The 25,811-nt window shown below is 44.5% G+C and overlaps 9 protein-coding genes, 1 long non-coding RNA gene and 1 other non-coding gene across 12 annotated transcripts; 4 read left to right on the top strand and 7 right to left on the bottom strand.

The window, feature by feature from the left end:
* Window positions 1-131: 131 nt before the first annotated feature.
* LOC108142100 (cysteine-rich PDZ-binding protein) lies at window positions 132-615 on the top strand. The gene is made up of 2 exons (XM_017265794.1): window positions 132-345; window positions 409-615. Exons 1-2 carry the CDS (start codon window positions 182-184, stop codon window positions 536-538), a joined length of 294 nt encoding a protein of 97 aa, XP_017121283.1. The 5' UTR covers window positions 132-181; the 3' UTR covers window positions 539-615.
* Window positions 530-2,762, bottom strand: LOC108142098 (twinkle protein, mitochondrial). The gene is made up of 3 exons (XM_017265793.2): window positions 2,440-2,762; window positions 1,942-2,379; window positions 530-1,739 (listed from the first exon to the last, which is right to left on the bottom strand). The coding sequence occupies exons 1-3, from the start codon at window positions 2,729-2,731 to the stop codon at window positions 628-630; spliced, it is 1,842 nt and encodes a 613-aa protein (XP_017121282.1). The 5' UTR covers window positions 2,732-2,762; the 3' UTR covers window positions 530-627.
* Window positions 2,763-3,165: 403 nt separating this feature from the next.
* On the bottom strand, window positions 3,166-4,735 carry LOC108141736. Its single transcript, XR_001774252.2, has 6 exons — window positions 4,659-4,735; window positions 4,196-4,390; window positions 3,964-4,015; window positions 3,723-3,791; window positions 3,444-3,514; window positions 3,166-3,251 (listed from the first exon to the last, which is right to left on the bottom strand). It is a non-coding gene; the product is annotated as an uncharacterized LOC108141736 (long non-coding RNA).
* On the bottom strand, window positions 4,466-4,582 carry LOC121467915. The gene has a single exon (XR_005977940.1). It is a non-coding gene; the product is annotated as a small nucleolar RNA Z5 (small nucleolar RNA).
* A 456-nt stretch (window positions 4,736-5,191) lies between the features above and the next one.
* On the top strand, window positions 5,192-6,017 carry LOC108142021 (rRNA-processing protein FCF1 homolog). The gene is made up of 2 exons (XM_017265696.2): window positions 5,192-5,297; window positions 5,357-6,017. The coding sequence occupies exons 1-2, from the start codon at window positions 5,295-5,297 to the stop codon at window positions 5,954-5,956; spliced, it is 603 nt and encodes a 200-aa protein (XP_017121185.1). The 5' UTR covers window positions 5,192-5,294; the 3' UTR covers window positions 5,957-6,017.
* Window positions 6,018-6,345: 328 nt separating this feature from the next.
* Window positions 6,346-7,685, bottom strand: LOC108142020 (40S ribosomal protein S2). The gene is made up of 2 exons (XM_017265695.1): window positions 7,594-7,685; window positions 6,346-7,217 (listed from the first exon to the last, which is right to left on the bottom strand). Exon 2 carries the CDS (start codon window positions 7,214-7,216, stop codon window positions 6,410-6,412), a length of 807 nt encoding a protein of 268 aa, XP_017121184.1. The 5' UTR covers window position 7,217; window positions 7,594-7,685; the 3' UTR covers window positions 6,346-6,409.
* A 922-nt stretch (window positions 7,686-8,607) lies between these two features.
* Window positions 8,608-15,295, bottom strand: LOC108141876. Of its 2 annotated transcripts, XM_017265480.2 has the most exons (9): window positions 15,040-15,295; window positions 13,782-14,446; window positions 12,626-13,054; window positions 12,457-12,553; window positions 11,004-11,172; window positions 10,696-10,918; window positions 9,554-10,033; window positions 9,266-9,481; window positions 8,608-9,200 (listed from the first exon to the last, which is right to left on the bottom strand). In XM_017265480.2, exons 3-9 carry the CDS (start codon window positions 12,770-12,772, stop codon window positions 8,976-8,978), a joined length of 1,557 nt encoding a protein of 518 aa, XP_017120969.1. In that variant the 5' UTR covers window positions 12,773-13,054; window positions 13,782-14,446; window positions 15,040-15,295; the 3' UTR covers window positions 8,608-8,975. The 2 variants fall into 2 exon arrangements, with proteins under 2 accessions (XP_017120969.1, XP_017120970.1); XM_017265481.2 differs by lacking the exon at window positions 11,004-11,172 and having other exon boundaries at window positions 10,696-10,949; window positions 15,040-15,294.
* Window positions 15,296-15,492: 197 nt separating this feature from the next.
* LOC108141875 (SWI/SNF-related matrix-associated actin-dependent regulator of chromatin subfamily A containing DEAD/H box 1 homolog) lies at window positions 15,493-19,593 on the bottom strand. The gene is made up of 8 exons (XM_017265479.2): window positions 19,336-19,593; window positions 19,116-19,276; window positions 17,890-18,461; window positions 17,495-17,827; window positions 17,168-17,435; window positions 16,966-17,112; window positions 16,599-16,901; window positions 15,493-16,540 (listed from the first exon to the last, which is right to left on the bottom strand). The coding sequence occupies exons 1-8, from the start codon at window positions 19,460-19,462 to the stop codon at window positions 15,914-15,916; spliced, it is 2,538 nt and encodes an 845-aa protein (XP_017120968.1). The 5' UTR covers window positions 19,463-19,593; the 3' UTR covers window positions 15,493-15,913.
* Window positions 19,594-20,118: 525 nt separating this feature from the next.
* On the top strand, window positions 20,119-21,932 carry LOC108141892 (probable splicing factor, arginine/serine-rich 7). The gene has a single exon (XM_017265502.2). The coding sequence runs from the start codon at window positions 20,237-20,239 to the stop codon at window positions 21,779-21,781; it is 1,545 nt and encodes a 514-aa protein (XP_017120991.1). The 5' UTR covers window positions 20,119-20,236; the 3' UTR covers window positions 21,782-21,932.
* A 433-nt stretch (window positions 21,933-22,365) lies between these two features.
* Window positions 22,366-24,652, top strand: LOC108141893 (3-ketoacyl-CoA thiolase, mitochondrial). The gene is made up of 5 exons (XM_017265503.2): window positions 22,366-22,497; window positions 22,766-22,932; window positions 23,423-24,196; window positions 24,252-24,406; window positions 24,469-24,652. The coding sequence occupies exons 1-5, from the start codon at window positions 22,479-22,481 to the stop codon at window positions 24,548-24,550; spliced, it is 1,197 nt and encodes a 398-aa protein (XP_017120992.1). The 5' UTR covers window positions 22,366-22,478; the 3' UTR covers window positions 24,551-24,652.
* LOC108141894 (translocon-associated protein subunit gamma) lies at window positions 24,643-25,623 on the bottom strand. Its single transcript, XM_017265505.2, has 2 exons — window positions 25,362-25,623; window positions 24,643-25,299 (listed from the first exon to the last, which is right to left on the bottom strand). The coding sequence occupies exons 1-2, from the start codon at window positions 25,507-25,509 to the stop codon at window positions 24,875-24,877; spliced, it is 573 nt and encodes a 190-aa protein (XP_017120994.1). The 5' UTR covers window positions 25,510-25,623; the 3' UTR covers window positions 24,643-24,874.
* Window positions 25,624-25,811: the final 188 nt, after the last annotated feature.

Raw genomic sequence — 25,811 nt, forward strand, 5'->3', positions numbered from 1 at the left:
CTTAATTGCAAATTAGAATTCAATAATTTAAAAAATGTGCTTAGATCGAATTGCACTGAAATAATAACAGCACTGATTAGATCGATAGATGTTGTTATCGATAACAATAACATTTTACCTTTACAGCTTGGGGTAACACTGCTTTCGTAAACGTAAATAAAAAACAAGATTGATAAGAAAAATGGTTTGTGAGAAGTGCGAGGCCAAGTTGTCCAAAGTTTCGGCCCCAAATCCCTGGAGAACAAGCACAGCTCCCGCTGGGGGGCGAAAAATCAACGAAAACAAGGCATTATCCTCGGCCCGCGAACGATACAATCCGATAGGCACAGCTTTGGCGCCTTGCCGGTGAGAAGAGCTCCTCGAAAAGCCACCAAAAACATCTTAAAACCTAGTTTTTTCCCATTTCAGGATCTGCCGGCAGAAAGTGCATCAGATGGGCGCCCACTATTGCCAGGCGTGTGCCTACAAAAAGGCCATCTGCGCCATGTGCGGCAAGAAGATCATGAACACCAAGAACTACAAGCAGAGCTCAACGTGATGCGGTCTATTGGGGGATTCACTTAAGCCTAGCCTAGCCATAGACAACAGAATAATTATATCGTATAGTACAACAAATGCCTAAACTAGTCAAGTCTCGGAGGGCGTCTTTTCCCGCTTTCGCTTGGCACTCTGGGCCTGGGAGGAGTAGCTCAATGCATCCTTTTCGAATTCCAGCGGCATGATGCCCAGGTCACCGGAATATCGATTCTTGGCTATCTGCAGATACTTTTTGCCCCTCACAGACGTCAGCCTTTTGTCCTGGATGATCAGCACGTTGTCCGCCTCTTGAGTGGCCTTCGCGGTTCCGAAAACCGAACTGGTGGTCAACTCGTCCTCCTGCCGCTCCTTGCGCGGATGCATGACCAGCGTCACGTGCACGTTGTGCTTGGTTGCGAAGGCGCGAAAGGCTGCTATTATGGAGTCCTGCTCCCAGAACTTGTCGCCCCGATGCGAGGACACGCCCATCATGAACTGCAGGTTGTCGATGATCACGTGCATCACGTCGTGCACATAGGATGCATGCTCGATGGCCTCCAGCACCGGCTTAAGCGGCTGCTGCCCGTGGAAGGTCATGAAGTAGAGCGGCAGCCGCTCGAACTCCCCAGCCCAGTGGTTAAACTCCTGCAGCCGATCGTCCAACGGGTAACCCACATACTGGCGCAGCAGGGTGGCCGCTAGCCGGGTGTTGCGAATCTCGAAGGATCCCCACAGCGTGCTTACACCCTGCATGGCTAGGTCGAGGGAGTACTCGCTCATGAAGGTCGTCTTTCCGCTGCCCGTGGGTCCAGTTAGGATGGTCAACTCACCCCTCCGATGGCCCTTGAGCAGCTTGTTCAGAACCGGAAAGCGCTTCCACTTCACGCCATTCACCTTCTCGATGTTCTGCAACTCGCTGAGGATGTCATTCCGCATCGCTCCAAACGTGGTGATGGCCTTGTGCCGCACTGGCGTCGCTTTGGCCAGGATGTGGCGCAGATTGAGGCGACGACGGAGTGCCAGGTGTGGCGCCGGTTCTGTTTCAGTTGGTCGGATCAGCAGACACCGCTTTTCGTCCATCTTTAGTGCAAATGCGCGCGCTGCATCCCAGCTGTGACTGGCATCGTAGTGCAGCCAAAACACTAGCTCCTTGAAGCGCTCCAGGCCAGGAAGGCACTCCTGCGGCAGCGTCTTCAACTCGTAAGGCAGGCAAACTGTGCAATCTGAAGAGCGAATGGATATAAACAATTTGTAAATGCACTAAGAAGTGGATGTAAAGACTATTTGTATCATAGCTGCTACACTGTACACTGGTGTACACTGGTGTTATCCTATGAGATGGGTAAGTAAACATATTATTTTTAAATTTGAAAAGCTGCTTAAAATAGATATTTGTTACCTAAAATTTAATTAGATATTACTTACGCGACTCGATGTTCTGCGTGGCGAGGACGATAAAGTCCAGTAGATTGCTGACTAGAACTGCCTTGGACTTGTTCCCACCGCCATGGATGAGCAGTCCTGAGGTCGAACTGCCCTGGAAGGTCTCCTCCCGGCGATCGGCCACATGCAATACCTTCTCGCCCACAACTTGTTGCGCGGCATTGCGTAATCTGAAGTGGAGCAGCTGCTGCTCCGGTTCCCATTGTGCTCCAATGGCATTTAGTTGGTCCTCCTTCAAGCCCTTGATGCCTAGAGCTTCGCAGGCTTCGGCGGCCACATCGACGAGATGGGGAAATCGGGATTCATAATGAGGCTGACTTTGCGGGGGGCGCCTATAGCCAACCGGCGTTGGCAACTGATAGGCCAATAAGGCATTGGCCAGTGAGGTTTTCACATCGCAACTGGGGCATATGACGGCTCCTGATGGGACAAAGGATAATAATAATGGATTTGCTTAGAATTACTACTAGGTATACTCACCCGTCCGCTTGTTTACGTAAGCCAAGAGCCCTTGGTCCACGCCTTTCTGGGCGTTTGTCGCCGGCTGCCTGTTGCGTTCGCACAGGCGGCACTCCAGCTGCAAGCACGTGTGCCCATCTTTGTGGGGCAAGTTGAGCTGCCGCAGTTGCCGCTTGAAGTCCACGTACTCCTTGGGGTCCAGCGAACACTCGGCCAAGTTTGTGTCCACTTGGGTTGCGTAGTTTTCTGTCCAGACTCGTGATTTGTTCTTATTTATACGCAACAGCGGTTTGATTAAACCGGCGCGTCTCATTTTCCATGTTATCGGTATCGGAAGTTGGGGGTGTTCAATAGGGATGAAAGTTGGGCGCGTAAATTTGAATGTATTATATTTTAATTTAAACCCTTTACAAATTATTTATGTATGCATATACATTTTCACCATTTTAAAAAACGTCAAACTAAAAACTTTATTTGTTACCTTCAACAAAATCTCTTTAAATGGCATTGTTTATTTTTTTATTAGCTTACTTTCGCTAAGTGCTCCCTAAACCAAACTATGGTGAAAAAATAGTTTATGGGTTACATCCCGTAAAAAAAACATCTACAGACATTTTAGTTACATCAACAGTTTAAAAATGTTTTGTTTTTTTAACTAAGCGCCACAAAATGTATTATTTAAGAAACACTTGGTTTCCATACAAGCCACAACCCCTCCATAAATCAAAAATTTATAATTCAGATATATACAAGTATAAGCATTATTTTATTTATTTCAAAGTGTAGGCAAGCTATTCAACAAATTGTTTGAATAGACGTCTCTGGTCGTCAACCTGAAATAAAAGTAAATTAAAATTTTAGCATTTTTTAACTAATTAGGTAGAAAACGCATTTCTTAAAAGAAGCGATCAGACGCCTTAGACCATCCTTAAGCCGAAGCTTTCTGGTGGAAACCGCAAAAGGTGTTTAAGGTAATCATCATTTAATCGCTTTCCAAAAAAAAAAACCACTTTGTAATATATTACCTTTTAAATAATGTTAAAGTTAACAACTCTAGTCAATCTTGATAGTTCAAGTGCCGTTTGCCTTAGATATTCTGAAAATAAGAGAATTATTATTAGTACTTGCAAGAAATAAGGTTGAACTCAGAAATTCTGGTAAATGTTTTTGTCAGACGCCAAAAACCATCTTTAGGCCGAAGCCTTCTGGTGGAAACCGCAAAAGGTATTTGAAGTAATCATCAGAACATTTTACTATAGTGGCATTTAAGTGCACAAATATGTATTAAGGGTTAAATAAATTACCTTTCTGAGGAATGTCCATGTGCTCGATGCAACCAGAATTCCACATAACCTCAATCCGGCCGGTAAAAACTGAAAGTAAAATAATTGCACTGTAAGTATAAGCGCCAAAAATTGTAATACGAAAAAATATATGGGTCCTATATGAAATCAGTTTACAACTTTCCGCATGGGTTTTAAACTCAGTACAGGTCTGTGTAAAAGATCATCACTTGAGATTCTGCTGGTTATACTTTATGCTTACCTTTTTCGTTTTCTCAACTATAAGAAACCAGACATCATGGCATCGGACTTGCCTATAACAAAAGAAACATGATTAATTAATTAACATTCGTAAGTTGTAATATTTAAATATTCTTTTCTTTATCTGTCAGTTTACAATTTTCCACACGAGTCTAGATCTTGGTACAGGTCTGTGTAAAAGCTCATCACAACAGCACTAACTAATAATAATTAATTAATAAAATATATCTTACCTCTAACATCAGAAGTGTCACATACTATAACATGCTCGCACTTCTTTGTGTGTGTGTAATGCATAATGACTGCTCTTGAGGGCTCATGGCCCGAGGAGTCTCAAAGACCTCACATGCTGTCCCGAGGTGTCTCATGTGCACATGGCACTATTAAATTCAATTTAACCAACTGGTCACGCCTTCCACTATTTGTCACTGTAAGAAAGAGATAATCATTAGCACACATTATAGCCAAAGTTTAGTTAACAAAATAGTTTAAATGTGGAATGCCATCAGATTGCCGATTCATCTTAAATGAACAAATATAGTTCAACAATACACTGAAAGATACAATGCAAAGTCGAGAAAATGTCCCTTCAGTCTCGTCATCAGTTTCATCACTTTGAGGCATAACACTTGCTTTTATTTAAATCACTTTGAATTTATTTTAGTTAAAAATCTTAGAGCTCTCGAGCGGACTTACCATTTCCTTTGAGTTTTTGATAAAAGTGAACGACATCCGTATATGCACGTGGAAGGAAAAGTATATATAAAAATGGCGGCGAACTATCGATAGGTTGACATGCAACCATGTAAATATCGTATCGGAAAAACACTGAAATTAATTTTTCTTATATATTTATTATGTTATCATTATTATTGTTTCCTGCTTAAAAACAATAGTTTGCTTTAAATAATGTTAAGTTAATTAAACCATTTATATAATGTCGTTGTTGTCACAATATTAACATATGTATATTTTTTATTTAATAAAAAAAAGGTATAATTATTAACAACAGAACTACATGTAACAACTAACTATATGTAGTCGATAGAGCGATGGTCTTATTAAATCATCTATGTTTAAATCAAAACGAATGTTCAAAATAAAGTCCAATAAACTAAACCCAACTTAATAAATAATACTCAATTCTAGTATACATACTTTTAATTTATGCTGTTCAGCCAAATACAATTTATTGATTTTAAACGATATTTACTTGTTATCGATGGGTATCGATAAGGCCAAATCAGACCATCGCTGTTCCCAGCTGATCTCCAAAATAATTACCGCACGTGTGTTTAAATTGTTTACATTTTTCAGAAATTAAACCTCACAATGGTAACTATCCTTTTGGATACTTTTGTTTTCGAGTCCTAATACCTATTCTTATATTACAGGGAAAGCACAAGAAAACGCAGAAGGTGAAGAAGCAGCGCAATGCGCAACTGAAACGCCTGATGAAGCCCACGGATGCCCGCATCAAGGATAAGATTCGGGTAAAGAGAAAGAAGCCCGAGGATCCGCACAAGGTGAAGCTGCACGAGGCCACCCAGCAGAGCTCCGCCTTGTTCTTCCAGTACAATACGCAGCTGGGACCACCGTACCACATCGTCCTGGACACGAACTTCATCAATTTCAGCATCAAGAACAAACTGGACATCGTGCAGGGAATGATGGACTGCCTGTACGCCAAGTGCATACCCTACATCTCTGACTGCGTGCGCGCCGAGCTGGAGAAGCTGGGCAACAAGTACAAGCTGGCCCTGCGCATCATCTCCGATCCGCGGTTCGAGCGCTTGCCCTGCCTGCACAAGGGCACCTACGCGGACGACTGCCTGGTGGAGCGTGTGCGCCAGCACAAGTGTTACATCGTGGCCACCAACGACAAGGACCTGAAGAACCGCATCCGCAAGATTCCGGGTGTGCCCATCATGTACGTGGCGGCGCACAAGTACGCCATCGAAAGGATGCCGGAGGCGTACGGAGTGAAGGCGTAGACAGTTTTGGGTCATATATCCTAAGTGTAATGTTTTAAATATAAATTTAACTTAAGCCGCATACGAGTTTTAAATTATTTGAAGGGTGGGCTGGGTTTTCATAGTAGTTTAAGTGATTGACAAATGCAAATATTATGGGAGAATAGACTTTAAAATTGAGACAATCAAATTGGTATTCAAAGATACATATGTCTAAGCGGATTCACAGAATGAATATCTCCATAGCTGCGTTAAAAACTTCTTAAGCTTAGCAAAGGTACACAAATTAGAAACAGCATTTTTGAGAGAACATACAAAATACTTGGACAAGCACATTCCATTTACATTTTAATGAAAACAAGAAAATTAAGCTTTTGTCAAAGTCCCATATTAATAACAAAGAGTAAGCATTTATATTAGAGGTTAATGACTTTATTCAAAAACTCTGGATTGCTTGGCCTCGACGGTGGTCATTTAAGCTTCGGCGTGCAGACGAGGAGTGGGCTTGGACAGGAAGTCCGAGTAGGCATGGTAGGGGGTGGAGCCCAGGGGCATCTCCTTCCACAGATCGGGGGTCAAGTAGGCGTACGTCTTGGCGATGGCGGCATAGGTGGCCTTGGCGAAGTTTCCAAGGGTTCCAGTGGAGCCACGGGCCGAGGTGTAGCAATCCTCAATGCCAGCCATGGTCAGCAGCTTCTTGGGCACGGGGGCCGAGACGATGCCGGTACCACGGGGGGCGGGGATGAGGCGCACGGAGACGGAGCCGCACTTGCCGGTGACCTTGCAGGGCACGGTGTGGGGCTTGCCGATCTTGTTGCCCCAGTAGCCACGGCGCACGGGCACCACGGACAGCTTGGCCAAGATGATGGCTCCGCGGATGGCGGTGGCCACTTCCTTGCTGCACTTGACACCCAGGCCGATGTGGCCGTTGTTGTCGCCGATGGCGACGAAGGCCTTGAAACGGGTGCGCTGACCGGCACGCGTCTGCTTCTGGACGGGCATGATCTTCAGCACTTCGTCCTTCAGCGAGGAGCCCAGGAAGAAGTCGATGATCTCGAACTCTTTGATGGGCAACGAGTACAGGTAGATCTCCTCCAAGGACTTGATCTTTCCCTCGCGCACCAGGCGTCCCAGTTTGGTGACTGGCACCCACTCCTTGGAGTCCTCCTTGCCGCCACGTCCGCGGGCGCCGCGTCCACGGCCACGACCGCGTCCACCACGACCACCACGAGAGCCAAATCCGCCACGGAATCCACTACGGGCTGGAGCTGCGTCCGCCATTCTGAAAGAAGTCACCATAAAATAGGTTAGTTTTGCATTTGAATTTTTTGGCCAATCACCGATCCCCAATCCCCAGTTGTCACTGTTCGAAGTCAGACGCCTTAGCCCATCTTTAGGCCGCAGCCTTCTGGTGGAAACCGCAAAAGGTATTTAAGGTATTCATCATTCGCCTTTAAAACTTGTACTCCCGTCGCCATTTTGGAACACGTGGTGCCCACAGAGCAAGAATTGATTTTTTTGAAAATACACTCCATCACGTTTAATTTCCATCTTTAAATAAGGTAATAACATTTCGGAGGGCTCAGGCTGTGCAACAGCATATTTACTTCACTTTTACACCAATTAATTCCCTTAAAATTACACTCGCAAAATCTTACTTGTAGGTCTATCAACTTTATTGGGGTGAAGACAAAAACGAAATGGCCGAGTCACTTGCGTATTAATGTGCACCAAAACTCTCGAAACGTACTATTTTTTACCCTGCACCGCGGACACAGCCCTGGTTCGGAGATAGGGTTGACTGGTTGAGAACTTGGATCGATGTTAGCAAAATACCTTATATACCCTCTGTTAACATTCTACATTTCTGCAATTATACATTTCGATTTTTGACAACACTCATGTAACAACTCAAGTGATGTAAAATTACGAAACTATATTATAAGGTAATCTTAAGAGCCAAATTAGGAATTAGGATTATTTAATTAATTAGAATATTTTTGGGCAGATTCCGTGGCTGAGTTGGGACGCAAGAAAATTTCAAAATTGTCACTTTAAAAAAATTAATTTTTTTTATCCAGTAAAAGCGGCAAATAGGAATTTTAAATAGTTTATGAGCGACAGCGGTTTAAAGGGAGGTCGCTCAAAGGTACAAACAGCTTCATTTGATTCTTTAAACGCGTTTTTCTTGAAACGACATTTATCAAAATTGCTGACATCATAACTCATCAAGAAATTGAACCAATAAACTTCAAACTTAAGTGAGTGTTTTATAATATATTTACTGTACAAAGACCTAACAAGTTTTAAATTGGTTAAAAGTTTTTAATTTGGCCTTAAGAAAACGACAATTTATTTACTCAAAAAGCAACAATATTTTTCACAAATCTGCCAATTTGTTTTTGATATTTTTAAAAATTGTAGGTCATTGTATTGGAAATACCTAAAATACATAAGTTCAAAACAGGTCTGTAATTAAGCAGCATAAATAAAAGATAAGATTTGTGCATTTGAAATAGAATATATTTTGTCTTTACACTAGCTTGTTCGTTATGAAAATAAATTTTTTCGATAGTTCACCGTTTTAGATTTTTCTTTGCGGAGAGAGAAAAGTAAAAGTAGTTTCTTGTAGTACACACAAATCGGCTGCAGAAAAAAACGATTTGTCCACATTTTGACTAGCTGTGTTTTATTACACATAAATATATGGATTCACATAAAAGTTGAGCCTTAGATTAAAGCGGAGTCCGAAGATACCGAATCGAATCGGTCGATCTCATTTGGTACTGGGCTTGGTGTGTGTGTGTGTGTGTGGTGTGCAAGTCTCGGGTTAGTTTCTCTCTATTGCTGCTGCCGGCGAAATAAATATTGCTTATGCCTAGGTAAGAGTACGATAAGATATTATAGAACAGAAGTTATCCAGGCCCTAAATGCAATGCGACAACAGAATCTGATGGTGTCTCGATGATTGCACAGTGCTCGAATCCCGTCTTGGTCCCAGTTCTCGGCTCAGTTCGGGTTACTTGCCCGTTTTCCGGGCCTAATTGTTAGTGTGGGTGTAGTAGAGGACCGTATTGCCAGGCAGCTGCCAGTGGGAGGCCTTGAGCTCGATGAGCTGCAGAAGAGTGCGCCGAATGGACGCCGCCGATTCTCCGGCATTGAGGAAGGCATCGCGCACAAGACCCATGAGCAACTCCAGCTGCTGGGGCAACTGCTGCTCCATGTCCTGGCCAATGCAGGTAAGCACATAGAACAGGCACTCGATCTGTAAGTACATTTTGTTACCAGTCAGCCAATCAAAATACAATAAACAATAAAATCCAAAGGCACCTCTGAAAGAGATCTTATGGGTGGGCGCACGCAATCCTCGCAGCACTTGGACAGCAAACTAAGCAGCACCAATGGCGGAGGAGTGCCCTCGTGGTGGGTGGTGCGCAGTTGTAGCTGCCGGCGCTTCAGTTGGCAAAACATCTCCGTGAGGAAGGCCATGAAGGCGGTGAAACGCACCCGGGATGGCGACTTCATTCCCTGGATGGCAAATAGCAGCTAGTAAAATTGGTACAAATATTAATGCAATGCTTCATTTATTTATATATTATATTATGCAAAGTCACTTACCTTTTCGCGCTCCTGGTACCACTGGCGGCATGTGTTGAGCAGTGCCTCCAGAAACGTCTCCTTCTGTTCCCGGGCGATGATGTTCAGACACAGCCGTGAGATTGGCAGGGCGAAGCGGCGACTCTCCACCGCTCGCTTGATGAACTGCGAAGTGAGTTCCATCAGGCAGCGCGAGTTCAGTTTGTTCGGATCCTCCAGAGCCGTCTCAATCAGCGCCTGGATCTCTGGCGTGAACTGTCCAATGTCGGCCACCTCGTTGCCCAAACCCAAACCCAATCCGGCCATGCCCCTAGTCAGGGCATCCGCCGACGACAAAGATTTGGAGCGTTGCAGCGAATTTCCATTCATGTACGGATCGATTCCATTCAGATTTGCTTGGTAGGGCTGTCCATAGTTGTTGTTGTTCAGCTGGCCAAACTGATTATGGTTGGCCACTTTGTGACCTCTGGGCTCGGGAGCAAACTTTACACGGTTTGTGGTCTGCAATGAAATTAGAAAACTGTTTAGTTTTGATAAAAATAAAATACATTTTAAAAAATATAAGATAAAGTTAAATCTGAGTTCTTTGTGAGAACAATTTATTTATTAATGAATCTATTTTAAATGATTAAACAATGTTGTTTTATACGATAATTGACAATTTTAATTCAACCAATATCAAAATTTTGTTTTAAAAGATTTCATAAAGGCTAAAGTAATTTCAAAGTTGGACTTTTTTTTATCATCAGCTATATAACTATTTTATGTAAGCACTAAATAAGTTATGCAGTACTTGTTAATACTACTTTAATTTCAATACTATTTATTTATTTAAAGTGGTATTTTTTTATCATGCACTATATTACTATTTTAAGTAAGCATTAAATAAGTTATGAACTACTCATAAATACTACTTTAATGGCAATGGTATTTATGAATCGCATTTTATTTGGCAGCTTTATCCAACTATTTTTAAGACATTGTTATATTTAATGTTTTAATGCGATTTGTTTGGTTATTAACTTTGAGTATTTTAATTGCAATAGAATTTATGTTATGATTCGCCTTTTATTTGACATTTTTATCCAAATATTTTTTAGACATTGTTAAATTTAAAATTTAAATTTTAACGGTTCGTTTTATAAACTTTGAGTAGCGCTTACGTGCAGTATATTGCCACTGGAGGGCGAGTTCATGAGCGGCAGCTGTCCGCCGAGGGAACTGGCACTGATTGGATGCGTCACCAAGATCGAGCGATGCTGGTTGGCCTTCAATCCCGGCATGCTGCCGAGGGAGAGTCCGGCCTGGCGACGATTCACGTTCCCGTACTGACCCATAGACGGAACAACTCCGGGTCCATTGGTGGGCGGAAAGATCAGCGACGAACTGGAAGAATGTTGTATACTGTAGTTTAGCTCTGCAAGGAGACGGGAAGAGGGGTAAACAATGGCATTAAAAGACTTTGCTTTACCGATTGCTGAGTGCCTCGGCCGGTGCCCCGGAGCTGCTGGTCATTGTGAACTCCTGGGCATTGACGTTCAGCCTGTTGGCATTGGCACCACTTGCACCACCATCACCACCATCACCATCACCACCGCCGCCGCCACCAACGGCTGGAGCGGCCAGCTCTCCGCGCACATCTGAGACAGAGTCATTAAGGTGTGTGTTTTTTTTTTTTTTTTTTGGGGGGTGGGGTGGGTCGAGGTGCCCAAGAGTGTATGTGATGAGGTTGGGGGACAGGACAACATTGTGTGGAGGGGGGCGGGGCGGAATGGACAGGGTATGAGACAGAGATATGAAAAGAATCAAAAGAAAAATGTGGTCTCAGTAAGTAATCGTTGAAACTGATAAGCTTGAAGCGAACAAAACAGAGCAACCAAAGCTGAGCTGGCTGAAAGTCATCCTCAACTGAGATAAGATCAAAAATTATGCTACAAGTCTTGGAGTGTTAATTTGTATACCCTTGCAGAGGATACTATAATTTTGGTCAGAAGATTATGATCAGGATTAATAGGGCAGTTGATATAGCCATGTCCGTCTGTCTGTCTGTTTCAATACCGTTTGCGAGCTTAGTTTAAAAGATAGCGATTTGAAACTTTTACTTTTAACTTTCACAGATAAAATTTGAAAAGTGCCCCGATCGGACGTCTATATCCTATATAGGGACAATTGGATATAACTTGCAAGAATTGAAGATATTTCGCGCAGTATAAAGCTATTGACATGAATCTTTCCAAATCTTATTTTTAAATGCGTCCTTGATCAGGGTAAAAGGACGTACCGATCAGACGTCTATATCTTATAGCTTCCATAGGAATAATGGGGGGAAATCGATACAAATTGGATGTTTTTCAGGATATTTCTCGCAGTATATAAGCTATTGAGAAAAATCTTTCCAAATCTTTTTTTTTTATGCATACCTTAATCTGGGTTAAGGGACGTACCGATCAGACGTCTATATCTTATAGCTTCCATAGGAATAATTGTTACACTTTTGTTATTCTTCTCGCTACTTTTGCAATTTTAGCAATTTCAACAAAGCCTGAAAGGGTATTAAAACTTCGGCTTGCCGAAATAAGCTTCCGTTTTCGTTGATTATAAATTTAGGCCTCTTGTTCTACCATATATCAGCATCCCAAAACAGCATTATGAATTCACTTTGTAGTATCCAAAATTGGATATATATTATTGGTAGTTAAGTAGCGTAGTCACCTTCCTGAGTTAAATGCATTCATCTACAACTTATTTATCAGATTTATGAGATCAAATCACGATGATCACAAAATGCGTATTTAAAAACTATCAGAGAAATAAAGTCGATCGAAAGCCAATACAGCTGACAATTGTGATTCTACAGCACGGAGCACCCCGCCAAGCAGCCAAGCGAAGAGGAGAATTTCTAGGGAATGACTAAAACAACTCACTTGGCGGCCTGTATATATCCATGGCGGGTTTGCCCCTCATCTGTCCCGTCTGATTGCCAGGTACATTGAAAGCCAGACTTCGTCGTTTGTTGATATTCTGAAATCGCATACGGAAATATGGTAACTTTTGGTTATCGATACGATACGGTATACGGTGGCGACAACTCACCTGTTGATTCGAGGTGCGCACAAAGCTGCGTTCCCGGGAGATAACGCCGGGCATCATGGGCTGAAATTCAGGTGACTTGCGCACCTTTCGCGGATCATTCTGTTGGCCATTCAGACTGGCCTGGGCTTGTTCGACTTTCTCGGCCATCTCGCGAGTACTTTCGAGTACTGCCTCTGCTCTAATTGGGTAAACTTAATTGAAGATGAAAGCCTAATCTTTGGTGGATTGTCCTCCGGTTAATCGGTTTACAATTGGGATTCCGTGGAATAAACTTCTATATATGCGGCTTCAGTATTTGAGTAAATTTGTACATATCACAATAGTTGGTTTCCGTTCCTTCTTTTCCTTACTTCCTCTGTCGAGTTGAGTTCTCTTCTTAATACGATGTGAGGGATATGTTTCCCTTTTTGCAGATTCAGATTGCTGGGTCTGCAATGCAATAAAAAGTATCTGTGTGTGAGAAACCAAAACTTTAGCCCTGAGCCAAACCCATAACCCGTTCACCTACTCATATATCAAGTAAAGATACACAAAAACTGTTTGCCCAAGATTCGAGAGGGAGGCACACTACTACTTGATCTCTTCGAGCAACCGGCTTTGTGGACGAGCGTAGGAGTTGCATCTGGCTTCGGGGGCCTCTGGCTGGAGCACTTCGTCTCCGATCATGACATCAGCCTCCGAGTAATTCTTTTTCAGCGACCCACAAGGAATCCGGAGCGATTCTTCGCGAAAGATACACACCACTTGGTACAGTTGTACCTCTTAGACTTGAAACTTTTGAAACTAACTAACTAAAATATTAAGTTTTTTCTTTTATGATTTCATCAAATACTACAAAATGTTTTGTTGCTTGTAAATAGGCAGCTAATTGTAGTTGGTATTTAAAAACATAATAATTTACATATTTAAATTCTGTCTTTTGATTTAAAAGTATTAATAATATTTTTGTAAAACACTTAAAGTTTTGTTTAATTCCTTAGGACTTAAGGCCAAGAAGAGTCCCACATAAGGTAGTTCGACCGTAAATGACTACAGCCTCAACTATGTGAACTTGCCTCGTTAATTGCTCGACAGTCTATTCCAAGATTAGCAAACAGAGTGTTCGGCTTGAGCTGGGCATGGATTTATGAATCAGCCAGTGGATGTGGATACTCACCTTTTAGTGCAAAAGTGTTTCTTCCAAATTGTTTCGTTGTTGCTGCTGCTTGAGCTTTGTTTATCTCTCTCTATATAAAGTATATAGATGGGTTTGTTTGTTTGTGCGTTGCTATTCGTCGATTCGATTGCTAGTGGTGCTGCAGCTTAGTTGTTCGTATAAAGATATTTATCTACTTCGTAGATACGCTCTTTCGTGTCTCGTTTAATAATGCTTGGCATGCGCCAAGTCGAGCCATAAGCGGTGCCAAAAAATAATTAATATTTCAAAGCGACCCTCCACGCCCCAATATTCCGAATGGGCAGGAATACTAGATGGTTATGGATTTGCGGGCTTCCAGATACAGATACAAATGCACAGGCACACAGATACACAGATACACGCATACGTATACGCACAGTGATCACAATTGATTGTAGTGCTGTTGTTGTGGCTGCTGTGCGAGCGAGAGGGCGCGATGAGTCAATGAGCGGGTGTCTCGTTAAGTATACGCACCGTTGGTATCGTCTATTTTTGGTTTGTCGCTTTGTGCTGCTTGTTCTCGGCTCGTTGTGCTCGTCAATTAATACAATTACAATTACAATTCCGTTTAGTTTTTGTTCGCTTTATTTTCGTTCGTTTTCTTTTTGTGTGATTTTTCACTCTCTCTTAATGCAGATCGCTCGCTAAATAGTTTTATTGTTCGGATTACTCACAACTAACACATACGCTCACTACACGCATACATCGCCAAAGTAGGGGGATTATTAATTCTTATTTATATTTATATTTGTTTCATGTTTAGCCTGCACGCGCTGTTTGTTTTCCCCCGACTTGTGCGCCGTATACTTTGGCAATTGCCAAAAATTGTTCACATGTGCCGCCGCATCTATATTTATAGTATATGACAGTGCTGCGAATGATGACTGTATCGCAGCACTATGTAGATATATCTATAAACCTACATGCAGTTGGCGTTTGCTTCCGTTTCCGCCAGTCAAAAACAATAACAACGGATGGGGCAAAAACAAGACAAAAAAAAATATATACTCTATTTCATATTATTGGTCTGATTTATTTAGCATTTCAGTGACCGCCGCGGCAATATGATTTCCGCTCGCAAACTGTTTGTCTATTTTTAAATAGAACTCAAGAAAGAATTCGGGGAGGAAACTTATGTACACGGCATGAATCACATAATGGCGGTGCGGACTCAGCTCCCAAATCGTTTTATAGGAAAATATAAAGGATCGGGTTTGGGATTCGATTAAATAATTACTATTAAATTATAGAACTCGGAGCTGCGACGTCTCGGGTTTTAGTTTTACTTCAGGTTTTCATGGGTTCGTTGCTGTTCGATCGAGACACTATATCTGCGGGGTATATCTATTTATCGATGTACGCCGTATTATGTAGGCATGTATTTTCGCACGTATGTGAGGATGTGAGTAACGCTGCTGGCTGCTACACTGGGCGCAGGCTTTAACTTAAAAATTAAATCATCGGCGCGAGCGATCAGTTGAAGACTAAAGACTTGATGAATCGCCCCGTCGCGATCGCAGCCGAAAGCTCTTCCAAACAGTTGTGCTCTCTCGGTTTTCGGTTCGATTCTTCGGTTCTCTTTGCAGCACACAAACGAACTAAAGTGGTGGGAAAATGCGAGAGCCATCACATCCCACTGAGGGTTGTCGAGTTACCCGAACAGCAAATAGAAACATATAACAAGATCGCCTTCGTACACAAATGTTCTTTATCCTTATAACAAGAGTTTCAATTCGATACATAAACGCTTACAGAAGGGACAACTATGCAAGATGACAAATCAATTAAACAAGAAAGTAAACTTGTCTGCCTTGGTTCGTCGTGGAAATGTTTTTGATACTAGGGAAAACAGATGACATCCTATCGCTGATAAAATTCTAACTCAATTTATGATCCACTTTTGGCTAACCCTCGCCACTTCTCACGTTCCTTGCACACAAGTTCAAGTAAAATATGGGTATAAATACAATATTGATCGGTAAAATTACTCAAAAGATTTCAACACAATTAGGCAGCGGTTGGAGGCTCAGGCCATCTTGTTCCAATGCTGGCGAGAATAAATACGGAGGTGGGGACAAGGACGAGAAGGAGAACGACGACAACGAGGATGCCTACTTGGCGGGCGAGGCTATGGAGTTGTTCAGAGAGTTGTTTAACTGCTCCTCCTGATCCTTGTCCAATCCAAGGGCTGTGGTCAGCAGCTTGACCACACACCGCTGCTCATGCACCTCGCCCTTCTCATTGGACGTAATGTCCTTTTCTAGCTTTAGCTTCTCTTCGGCGGCCATCAGGATGCCCTCCTCGATGGTACTCTCGGATATGAGTCGATAAATGGTCACCGGACGCTGCTGTCCCATGCGGTGACACCGATCCTCGGCCTGCTTATCGTTGTACGGATTGAAGTCGATGTCGTGAATGATGCAGGTGTCGGCAGCCGTCAGGTTGATGCCAACGCCACCGGCTTTGGTGGAGAGCAGGAACACGAAAATGCTGTCGTCCCCATTGAAGTCGGTGATCAAGTCCTGGCGCACATTTACGGCGGTCGCTCCGTCCAGGCGGCAGAAACCGAACTTTCGTACCCGCAGATACTCCTCCACAATGTCCAGCATCATGGTGAACTGACTGAAGAGCAGAACACGATGTCCCTCTTCCTTCAACTTCGGAAGTAGTGTATCTAGGTATGCAAACTTCCCGGAATCGCAGATCAACTTGTCGGGTATTTTCACGTCGTAAAACTCCTGGAAAACGTAGCAATTTAGCTATTTTCAATTAGCTTACACTCTGGCAGGAACTCACATGCTTGTTGCACATCTGATAGACCTGAAAATCCGACATAACGGCCAGCTCTTCAAAGATGTATTGCTCGTTGGTCTTCTTGTAGGAACTGGCACTTGCCAGGCGCTTGGCAAATCCTCGCAGAATCTCGTCGGTAAAATAGTGACGGCATAAAAGCGGATGGTTGGCAATGCGTCGCATTTCCATCATGATCGCTATGCCAGCCCGATCACTGCTACTGCAAACCTCACCCTTGTTGTTGGAATAATACTCAACCACTTCCTTATAATAGTGCTTTTGTTGGGTGCTCATGGGTACTTTTTCCTGCAATTAAAATATCGAATTTATTTCTTCATTAAAAGGCTTGTCCTTAAACATTCGTACATACCACAAGACTTAGCTTCTTCGGCAAGTTCTTAAGGACATCTTTTTTAAGGCGTCTGAGTACAAATGGTTTCATGATGCGCTTGGCTCTCTGGATCTGTGTTTCCTGGAATTGAGACACCTCCTCCTGGTCGCCATCACTTTTGCCCTTCTGCAAAGAGAATGTGATTAGTTATGTTGTTTGCTTTTTACTTTGTAATTCCCACCTTGACGAACAATGATTTTATGTCCTCTATGCTCTTGGCAAAGAACTTGGGCATCACGAAACACAACAGGGAGATCAGCTCGAGCAAATTGTTCTGCAGCGGAGTTCCGGTGAGAAGGATGCGCATCCTGGCATTGATAGTTATAAGGTTGGCATAGCGTTGCGTGGTCATGTTCTTCAACATGTGGGCTTCATCGAAGATGACGTAGTCCAACTTGCAAACACGGAACATTTTCCTCTCCTCTGGCGTGGATCCAACAATGTGGTAACTATTAAAATGTGAGTAGAGTTTATAGCTTAGAATCTCCGTGACATTTGAAGCACTCACGTGGTCAAAAGAACATCGAAGCCAGTAAAGCCATCTTTAGCAAAACGGCCGCGCATTCTCCGCCGTTCGTCCTGCGAGCCGTGATACTTTTCCACCACCAGTTTGGGGCACCAGCGGCTGATCTCCGCCTCCCAATTGTCCAGCGTGGACGAAGGAACCACAATCAAGTGGGCCGCCTGGCTGAGACCATTCTCCTTGAGGTAAGCCAGAAATGCAATCACTTGAATTGTCTTGCCCAGACCCATTTCATCCGCCAAAATGCCATTCATTTCCTGTTTGTGCATCACCGTGAGCCAGTTGAGACCAATTATCTGGTAGTCAGCCAGCTGTAAGCTGGCAGCGAAGAAAGTAACTTATATAAAGTACAATCAAGGAGTAAACTGGATAGCACTTACTCGGTGGTAAGGAGCTTAGGTTGCTCCACAATGCCGGCACCATTGGAAATGGCTTTCTCCAAACGGGACACCATGTTGTTGCACTTACTCAGAATGGTGGCCACCGTGTTCTGTTTGTTGATCAACTCTTGGGCGTAGTTCAGGAGATCACCCGACATCCTGATGCTCTCCAGCTTTCTGCGTAGCCCGGCCCAATCACTAAAAGGCCGCACTTCTAGGATGGCTAATGCTTTCTTTTCGGACAGCGTCTTAACAGACTGTAGCTCAATGAGTGTGGCCTCGTTCATGAACTGGAACACCTTTTTGCGCTGTCCTGTCATCTTGGTGGACATCTCGGTGTCGCTGTCATCGCTGTCGTACACCTGATCCTTGGACTGCTTCACATCCTCGTCGTCCGAGTGGTCGTTATCTGAGAAGTGGCCTTGGGAGGTTCCGCTGGTCCCATTTGAGCTGGGCTTTAGCTTGGCCTTGACCAGCGGGCCATTCTGGCCCTTGGGCTTGCAGTTTTCCCGTAGGTAACGCACAGAGGCGGCCACATCCCAATTAGTGCGGGATAGTGACTCTTGAATAGCCTATGAACAAATTTGAATCTACATTTAATTCGCTTTTTGTGTTAAATATTAAAAGGTGTGTAAAAAATTCAAAAATTGCTTTTTCCTACTAAAAACCTTTATAACTTTGTTACAGTTGAATATCTATTTATTTTCAGAATATGGATTTGTACTATGAAACCTTTAATTTCTTTTAAATTTAAATTAAAAATCTGTCAAATTGTTAAGCAAATAAAACTTTGTATATCACCCAAATTGAAAATGTTTATATTATAAACTCAAAAATCAATGGAAATATTACCGACAAATTAATTTAATTTTTGTAAAATAAATATTTTTTAACTACAAATTTGTGAATTTAAATTATTATAACAGAAAAAATTTCAAAATTATATTAAAAAAACAATGGGACTTAACCTTTCAACGTAAAGGCCAATTTTTTAAAGAAAGTAGTGCTGTTACTTAGAAATGGTAAAACAGGTACATAAGTAAGGAATTTTTATACACGAGGGTATAGGGATGTTCGCACCCCCGTCAGCGACGCCCCTGGCCAACCGACAGCTGTTCGCAACGCCGGGCCCGAACCGAATCGCCATGTTCCGCAAAAACAGACGCATGGACGCGCGCTTCCCCGCCTTTCCCCCCATTTTTTATCTTGGACGTTGGAACACATACCATTGTGTCAAACTGTGGCGAAATCTTGGCGGCTGCCATGTAGCGCTCCTCTTTCTCCTTGACGGTCAGCTCCAGCTTGGTCTTCTTGGGCGTCTGAGAGTCGTTTCCGTCACTGTCACTGTCCGCCATCACCTGGATGCGTTTCTTGCCGGGCACACGCTCTGAAAACAGGCATTTAATTCACCAAACACCAGTGGGAATTTCAGCTCTTCAAAAGTACCAGTTTTCGCAGGACCTGCGGCGACAGAGGAGGCACTCTTGTTGATGCGAAACTGTCGCAGGTCGCTGAGACTCGACTTGGCGGGCGAGGACGCGGACGCTGATGCGGCCACTGGGCTGTCCGACATCGTGGAACAGGGCGAAACGCTTCCTGGCAATTTGTCAGTCCTTATTCACGAATTTTGTTTGCAAATCCAACGATCGTGAGGTGGTATTTGTGAATTTGTGCCTGGTAGTGGGGCCGTTGTGCTCTGCAACAAAAACCCTGTTCCATCGAGCGAATGCGGTCACACTTTGCCGCCTATTTAAAAAATTACCATCAATGGTAATATAACTTGCTATATAGGTTTAATCTTAATAAATTCATAAAAAAAATCTATCAAATCGCGAGAAATGTTTAGCATTTGAATTGTCAAACAGCTGACACTCCTAACTAAACTATTTTTAAGTTTTGTGTGTTTTGAACAATTGAAATTAGACTTCCTTATTTTGTTTCATAGTAAATATGGCATTCTACGATACTACTACATTACAAAGTTTCAATTGATTTTAAATGAAAAAGAAAGGACTCTGCTTTCAACGATTTCTGGAATTACTTAAGATTATCTAAGACTTTTTTTTTGGCGAGATAAGGTTTAATACATGAAATTGCTGTTTTTTTCCAATTTCCTCTTGTGCTCTTTGAAAACAGCCAAAACCGGCGTAGAAATAGCTAGATTTGAACAGCGTTGCCAGATGCGCCAATTCAATCGATTTATCGCCTTTCTCTCTCCCGACAATCGAAACTTCGCGACGCGTTGCAACCCTCGCTTTTTTTCGCTTGCTCTTGTAGGTTAATTGAAAACACTTTAATTGCAAATAAACCGAATCAAACCCCAGGGCGAACCGAAAAACTAAAAAACATGGCTGGCGGCAACACCCCGCGTGTGATCCAGGTGACCAACATAGCGCCGCAGGCCACCAAGGACCAGATGCAGACGCTGTTCGGCAACATCGGCAAGATAGAGGAGATCCGTCTGTACCCGACCATCCGGGACGTATCCTGTCCGGTTCAGTCGCGCATCTGCTACGTGAAGTACACGGAGACGACCAGTGTGCCGGTGGCCCAGCACCTGACCAACACGGTGTTCATCGATCGCGCCCTGATCGTCATCCCGGTGCTGGCCATTCCCGAGGAGTACCGGGCCCTGGAGATGCTCAAGAACGGTACCATTGTGCCGGGTCTCCAGAAGCCGGACTCCAAGCTGCCGCCGGAGGTCATCAACCGCATCGAGGGCCAGCTGCCGCAGCAGGTGATCAAGACGTATGACCCCAAGTTGGTCGAGTTCAATCTGCCGGAGTACCCGGCCCTGCCCTCCTTCTACGATGCTCGCAAGATCGAGGAGATTCGGCGCACCATAATCGTGTGCGACGTGAAGAACGAGTGGCGTCTGGACGACCTAATGGACTGCTTTCAGCGTGCCGGCGAGGTGAAGTACGCCCGCTGGGCCGAGAAGGACAACAAGACGTACTGCATGATCGAATTCTGCGAGCAGACCAGCATTATCCACGCCCTGCGCATGCAGGGCCAAGAGTTCAAGGGCGGCCACCTGAGCGTCTACCACTCCACATACTCCATAACCAAGCCGGAGGCCAAGTCCAATGAGGCAGCCCAGGCGGAGATTGAGGAGGCCATGACCATTGTAAAGGAGGCGCAGAGTATGATCTCCGCCGCCATTGACCCGGTGATCGGTATGCTCGCCAAGGACAAGCGGCGTAGGTCGCGATCTCGTTCTCGTTCCCGCGAACGTCGCACTAGTCGCTCTCGATCGCACCGCTCCACATCGAGGCGGCGGTCAAAGCGCTCTGGCTCCAGGGAGCGTCGCAGTGTGTCGCGTTCCCGGCGCTCACGGTCGCGGGGAAAGCACTCATCGCGATCCCGCAGCAAGCGCTCCAGGTCCCGGCATCGTCGCAGCACCTCGCGTTCCAGGAGATCGCGCTCCCGCGGTGGCAAACACTCTCGCTCGTCAAGATCGCGTGGCAAGCGCTCTAGGTCCCGTCATCGTCGCAGCACCTCCCGCTCGCGTAGCTCTCGCTCCCACGGAGCTGGAGGTGGAGCCAGTGGAAACGGCAAGCGTTCCCGGTCTCGTGAGCGCAGCAAGAAGTCGCATCGCAGCGAAAAGCACTCTTCGCGTTCACCCCGGTCCAGGAGCAAGCGCAGCTCACCCTCACCGCCGCCGGCAACCAGCAGCAGCAAGTCACGCTCCAGTCGCAGCAAGGACCCGGCCCTCGTGTCCTCCAAATCATCGCGACGGCGCGATCGCTCACGCACTCCCGAAGCACGCAAACTGAAATCCATCTCCGAGGACTTGGAGGTGAAAAGCTCGCGCTCCAGCGCCGATTCGAAGTCACGTAAATCGGTGAGCGTTGAAAAGTCGGACAACATGGACATCTCCAACTCCCCCTAGGCCTAGAAAGATTGCACACTATTTTATAATAAATACAAAGCTTAAGTAACCCCGTCTGCACAATAACCCGATACCCATTATCCTCCATGAGATTTGTATTCCATTCACACTCTGTCCTACTTCCCAAGCATAAAGTCTAATTAAAAATGCAGCATTTACGCATTATTTATTTAAGGGAAACCACTTGATATGTGCAACATGCTTAAGGATTGGCCAGGATTTGTTGATGTGATCTTGAAATTTCTTACTGAATACAGTTGCTTTATTTATTGGGATAATTCTTTGGAAATAAAGCTGATTGATTTAATGAAAGGTAGTAATTTATTAAAATGTAATACAAATGCGTTGGTGTTAAAAAAAAACACCAAAAAGCAGGGTTATACGCTATTCTTAAATTACATGGAGCAGTTAGCTTTGAACGTTTTCCTTCATAAAGATAATTTGCTTAAAAACGTTGATTTCATCATGACTATTGAAATCGACTCGTTACGAGGTAGAAAGTGTAGCCATTTTTGCGCAGTGTATCATACAGCTGAAGTTTGTGGGAGCGTCGGAAAAGCTTTTGAGCTTTCATCCAATAATATGTCTGCGATGGCGGCGAATCGCGACCAGAAGTCGAGTGATATTACAGCGCGGTAGTCGCTTTTTCTTGTATTAAATTGTTTTCCATTTTTATTAAGAGTGAAATAATTACAAAATGTCTGCAGCAACTAAAGGTAATTTAGTGCATCCATCTGGATATGTTAATACTTGGCGCGGCTTAATGCTAAATGATCTTATACGGCCGTCTGAACTTTGGACTTGTTGGTGTCTTATCTGATGCTCAATCCCCCCACCCCCGCACTCAGCCGGTTGCACTTTGGACCTGTTGAATCGAAAACAAAAATCCGCTTTCGTTTTTTACTAAATTCGTGCTATCACTCTTTGCCTACGCACATTATACATATATGTTCTACATCTGTCCGCATATCTGTCCCATAAAAGGTATCTATATTGTGGCTGCCAAGCGCACGGCCTTTGGAACCTTCGGTGGATCCCTGAAGGGCATCAACCAGACCCAACTCCAGACGACTGCAGCAAAGGCTGCTCTGGATGCCGCCGGTCTGAAGGGTGAGCAGGTGGACACCGTCATCGTCGGAAACGTGATTGCGGTAAGTAGGGCAAAGTCTTAGTCCTTAGAGATCCTTTTATAGAGTGGAGAGCTTCATTAAGCACAAGTTGACAAAATCCCTTATTTGTTGAAAGGATTTATTTCTGGCTATAAAACATTAATACACATAACCTTTAGGACTTCACCATTTTAGATACATATGTATTTTACAACACATATTTACATAGGCTAGTTAGCAGTCTTCAGTCATCATTGTTTTATTGTTTTAAAGATTGTTTGATTTTGAGTGCCCAATCTTACTCGAACTCAAGACTTGGCTCAGATTTTAACTAAAAAAGTTAACAATTGTATTCAGATATTATAATATCCAAACCACAAAATATATTAATGTATATTTAAACAATAAATACAATTATTGGTTATATAAGAAAGAACCAACCAAATTCTATAATTTTGTATTGTATTTAATAAGTTGCAATCACTGAATGCCGTATCCCCAAAGTAAGAGTTCCCAATCCTACACCTTGCAGTCCTCATCCACGGATGGCATTTATGTACCCCGCCATGTGGGTCTCAACTGCGGCGTGCCCATCGAGAAACCCGCCCTCGGCATCAACCGATTGTGCGGCTCCGGGTTCCAGTCCATCGTCAACGGAGCCCAGGACATCCTGGTTGGTGGTGCTAAGGTGGCTCTGACCGGCGGTGTGGAGAACATGTCCCAGAGTCCGTTCATCGCGAGGAACATGCGCTTCGGCACCACCTTGGGCGCCAACTACAACTTGGAGGACGCCCTGTGGGCTGGCCTCACCGACACCTACTGCAAGCTGCCAATGGCGCTGACCGCCGAGAACCTGGCCGACCAGTATAAGATCACCAGGGAGCGCGTCGACGAATTCTCGCTGCTGTCTCAGAAGAACTGGGAGAAGGGCCAGAAGGAGGGCGCCTTCGACGCCGAGATCACACCCATCAAGCTGAAGGTTAAGGGCAAGGAAGTGGACTTCGTGGTGGACGAGCACCCTCGTCCCAAGACCACCATCGAGGGTCTGAACAAGCTGCCATCGCTCTTCAAGAAGGGCGGCGTTGTGACGGCCGGAACTGCCTCCGGAATCTGTGATGGTGCCTCCGCTGTGATTGTGGCCTCAGAGGAGGCCCTCAAGGAGTACAACCTGAAGCCTCTGGCCCGTCTGGTGGCCTTCTCTTTTGTGGGTGTTAAGCCAGAGATCATGGGCATTGGCCCAGTGCCCGCCATTCAGAATGTCCTAAAGGTTGCTGGCAAGAAACTGGAGGACATTGATCTGATTGAGGTAATGAAACGTATGCTTTACATTTAGAAACGAAAATTAACCCTATAACTTCCAGATCAACGAAGCCTTTGCCGCCCAGACCCTGGCTTGTGCCGATGCCCTGAAACTGGATCCGTCCAAGCTGAATGTAAATGGCGGTGCCATTGCTTTGGGACATCCCCTGGGAGCCAGTGGCTCTCGCATCACTGGCCACCTAGTTCACGAGTTGCAGTGAGTTTTCGAAACTCAATATCAAGAATCATATCTTGCAATATATTCTCCCTTTTTTCCAGGCGCAAGAAGCTGAAGTACGGCATTGGATCCGCCTGCATCGGAGGTGGTCAGGGTATTGCCTTGCTCCTGGAGGCTGTCTAATCTCAGAACTCTGGAACTTATCCTGCATTTACACTTAAACTAGTGCTACAAATTCCGTTTTGAAACTCCCCCGATAGTAATAAAGAGATTAATTTAACTTTACAATTTATTCAATCATCTGCGAATGGAAGTTGATCAGCTTTCTACAAGAAAGACAACAAGTTGGTGTTTATACTATAAAATTTCTATGCTCGCGCTGCTTAAAATGCCGATCGGGATGTTGGGCTGGCTGGATGAAAAGGGGACACCAGCCCGCTGTCCCAGGAAATCTCTTGAAGGGCTTACATTACGAGTACATGAACTTGGGATGACATGTGGACGCGATTAATTCGTCTGGGCACTGGTGGAGAAGAGCGCCAGGGCACCGCTGGCGATGCCCACCGAGAAGATGTAGTTGATGAATGGCGTCGAGTTCTTCAGAATGAAGAAGCTGATGAAGATGATCACGGCCAGATAGATGGCGTTGTTGTAGAAGATGGAGAAGGTGGTGGCCTCGTAGTCGGCCACTTCGTTCTTCTTCCACAGGATGCGCTCGTCCTTCTCCTTGCGCGTGACCTTCTTATCGTCGCCCACCTGGCGATTGACCTCGCGGGTCACCGCCTCCTCCCTGCGGCCGGCAATCTTATGCTTCAGCTGGAACTTGATGTTCTTGTAGGCGGTGGCCATCAGATAAGTGCTAGCCGCCGTCACCAGGACGAACAGGATGGAGCTGGGCCACAGATCCATGTTGTGGATGCGCCAGAAGAGCCCTGCAAGGCACAACATTCATTCATCATTCGTCCCAAAACATACAACGTGTCACTTTACTCACAGATTGGAACGGCCGACACGATAAAGGCATTGCCGTAGAAGAGCGCCGAGGACTTGGTGCTCACGTTGCGGCTGAAATCCTGCAGCAGCAGCTCCTCTTCCTTGGTGAAGCCAGAGGACTGCACTTTCTGTTGCTTGCCGGATCCCATTTTCGTTGGATTTTCGTGGAGAAAGTTACTACAAAGCGGAGACGAGGCAAAGACTGAGGTGAGGTGTACACGAATGCAAGAATGCGAGTCGGTTTCGGCACCGACGAATTGTGACGTGTAAACGTCAAATGGCAGGGTTGCACTGCAGCTGTCAATGACAGCTCTGGTAATCGATTGTCGATTATAGACACTGAAAATAATTTTTGGGGCGTTGAAAGTTGCTTTACAGAAAGAAAATAGCAACAAATTTGGATTGATTGTACTTGTATAATTTCAAATTAAAAAATTATAATCGTTAAATA

The sequence above is a fragment of the Drosophila elegans genome, unplaced genomic scaffold, assembly GCF_018152505.1.
Source record: "Drosophila elegans isolate 14027-0461.03 unplaced genomic scaffold, ASM1815250v1 contig_814, whole genome shotgun sequence".
NCBI classification, from domain to species: domain Eukaryota; kingdom Metazoa; phylum Arthropoda; class Insecta; order Diptera; family Drosophilidae; genus Drosophila; species Drosophila elegans.

Coding starts and splice junctions, on each gene's coding strand:
- LOC108142100 (XM_017265794.1), top strand. CDS start 182: ATGGTTTGTGAGAAGTGCGAGGCCAAGTTGTCCAAAGTTTCGGCCCCA. Junction 346..408: donor ACAGCTTTGGCGCCTTGCCG/GTGAGAAGAGCT, acceptor TTCCCATTTCAG/GATCTGCCGGCAGAAAGTGC.
- LOC108142098 (XM_017265793.2), bottom strand. CDS start 2,731: ATGAGACGCGCCGGTTTAATCAAACCGCTGTTGCGTATAAATAAGAAC. Junction 2,380..2,439: donor TTACGTAAACAAGCGGACGG/GTGAGTATACCT, acceptor TTGTCCCATCAG/GAGCCGTCATATGCCCCAGT. Junction 1,740..1,941: donor CACGCAGAACATCGAGTCGC/GTAAGTAATATC, acceptor TTCGCTCTTCAG/ATTGCACAGTTTGCCTGCCT.
- LOC108142020 (XM_017265695.1), bottom strand. CDS start 7,216: ATGGCGGACGCAGCTCCAGCCCGTAGTGGATTCCGTGGCGGATTTGGC.
- LOC108141876 (XM_017265480.2), bottom strand. CDS start 12,772: ATGGCCGAGAAAGTCGAACAAGCCCAGGCCAGTCTGAATGGCCAACAG. Junction 9,482..9,553: donor GGTACCAGGAGCGCGAAAAG/GTAAGTGACTTT, acceptor CAATTTTACTAG/CTGCTATTTGCCATCCAGGG. Junction 9,201..9,265: donor CCATAAGATCTCTTTCAGAG/GTGCCTTTGGAT, acceptor ATGTACTTACAG/ATCGAGTGCCTGTTCTATGT.
- LOC108141875 (XM_017265479.2), bottom strand. CDS start 19,462: ATGTCGGACAGCCCAGTGGCCGCATCAGCGTCCGCGTCCTCGCCCGCC. Junction 19,277..19,335: donor CGCAGGTCCTGCGAAAACTG/GTACTTTTGAAG, acceptor GCCTGTTTTCAG/AGCGTGTGCCCGGCAAGAAA. Junction 16,541..16,598: donor ATCAGATGTGCAACAAGCAT/GTGAGTTCCTGC, acceptor TACGTTTTCCAG/GAGTTTTACGACGTGAAAAT.
- LOC108141892 (XM_017265502.2), top strand. CDS start 20,237: ATGGCTGGCGGCAACACCCCGCGTGTGATCCAGGTGACCAACATAGCG.
- LOC108141893 (XM_017265503.2), top strand. Junction 22,933..23,422: donor TCGTCGGAAACGTGATTGCG/GTAAGTAGGGCA, acceptor TACACCTTGCAG/TCCTCATCCACGGATGGCAT. Junction 24,407..24,468: donor CACCTAGTTCACGAGTTGCA/GTGAGTTTTCGA, acceptor CCTTTTTTCCAG/GCGCAAGAAGCTGAAGTACG.
- LOC108141894 (XM_017265505.2), bottom strand. CDS start 25,509: ATGGGATCCGGCAAGCAACAGAAAGTGCAGTCCTCTGGCTTCACCAAG. Junction 25,300..25,361: donor CGTGTCGGCCGTTCCAATCT/GTGAGTAAAGTG, acceptor TGTGCCTTGCAG/GGCTCTTCTGGCGCATCCAC.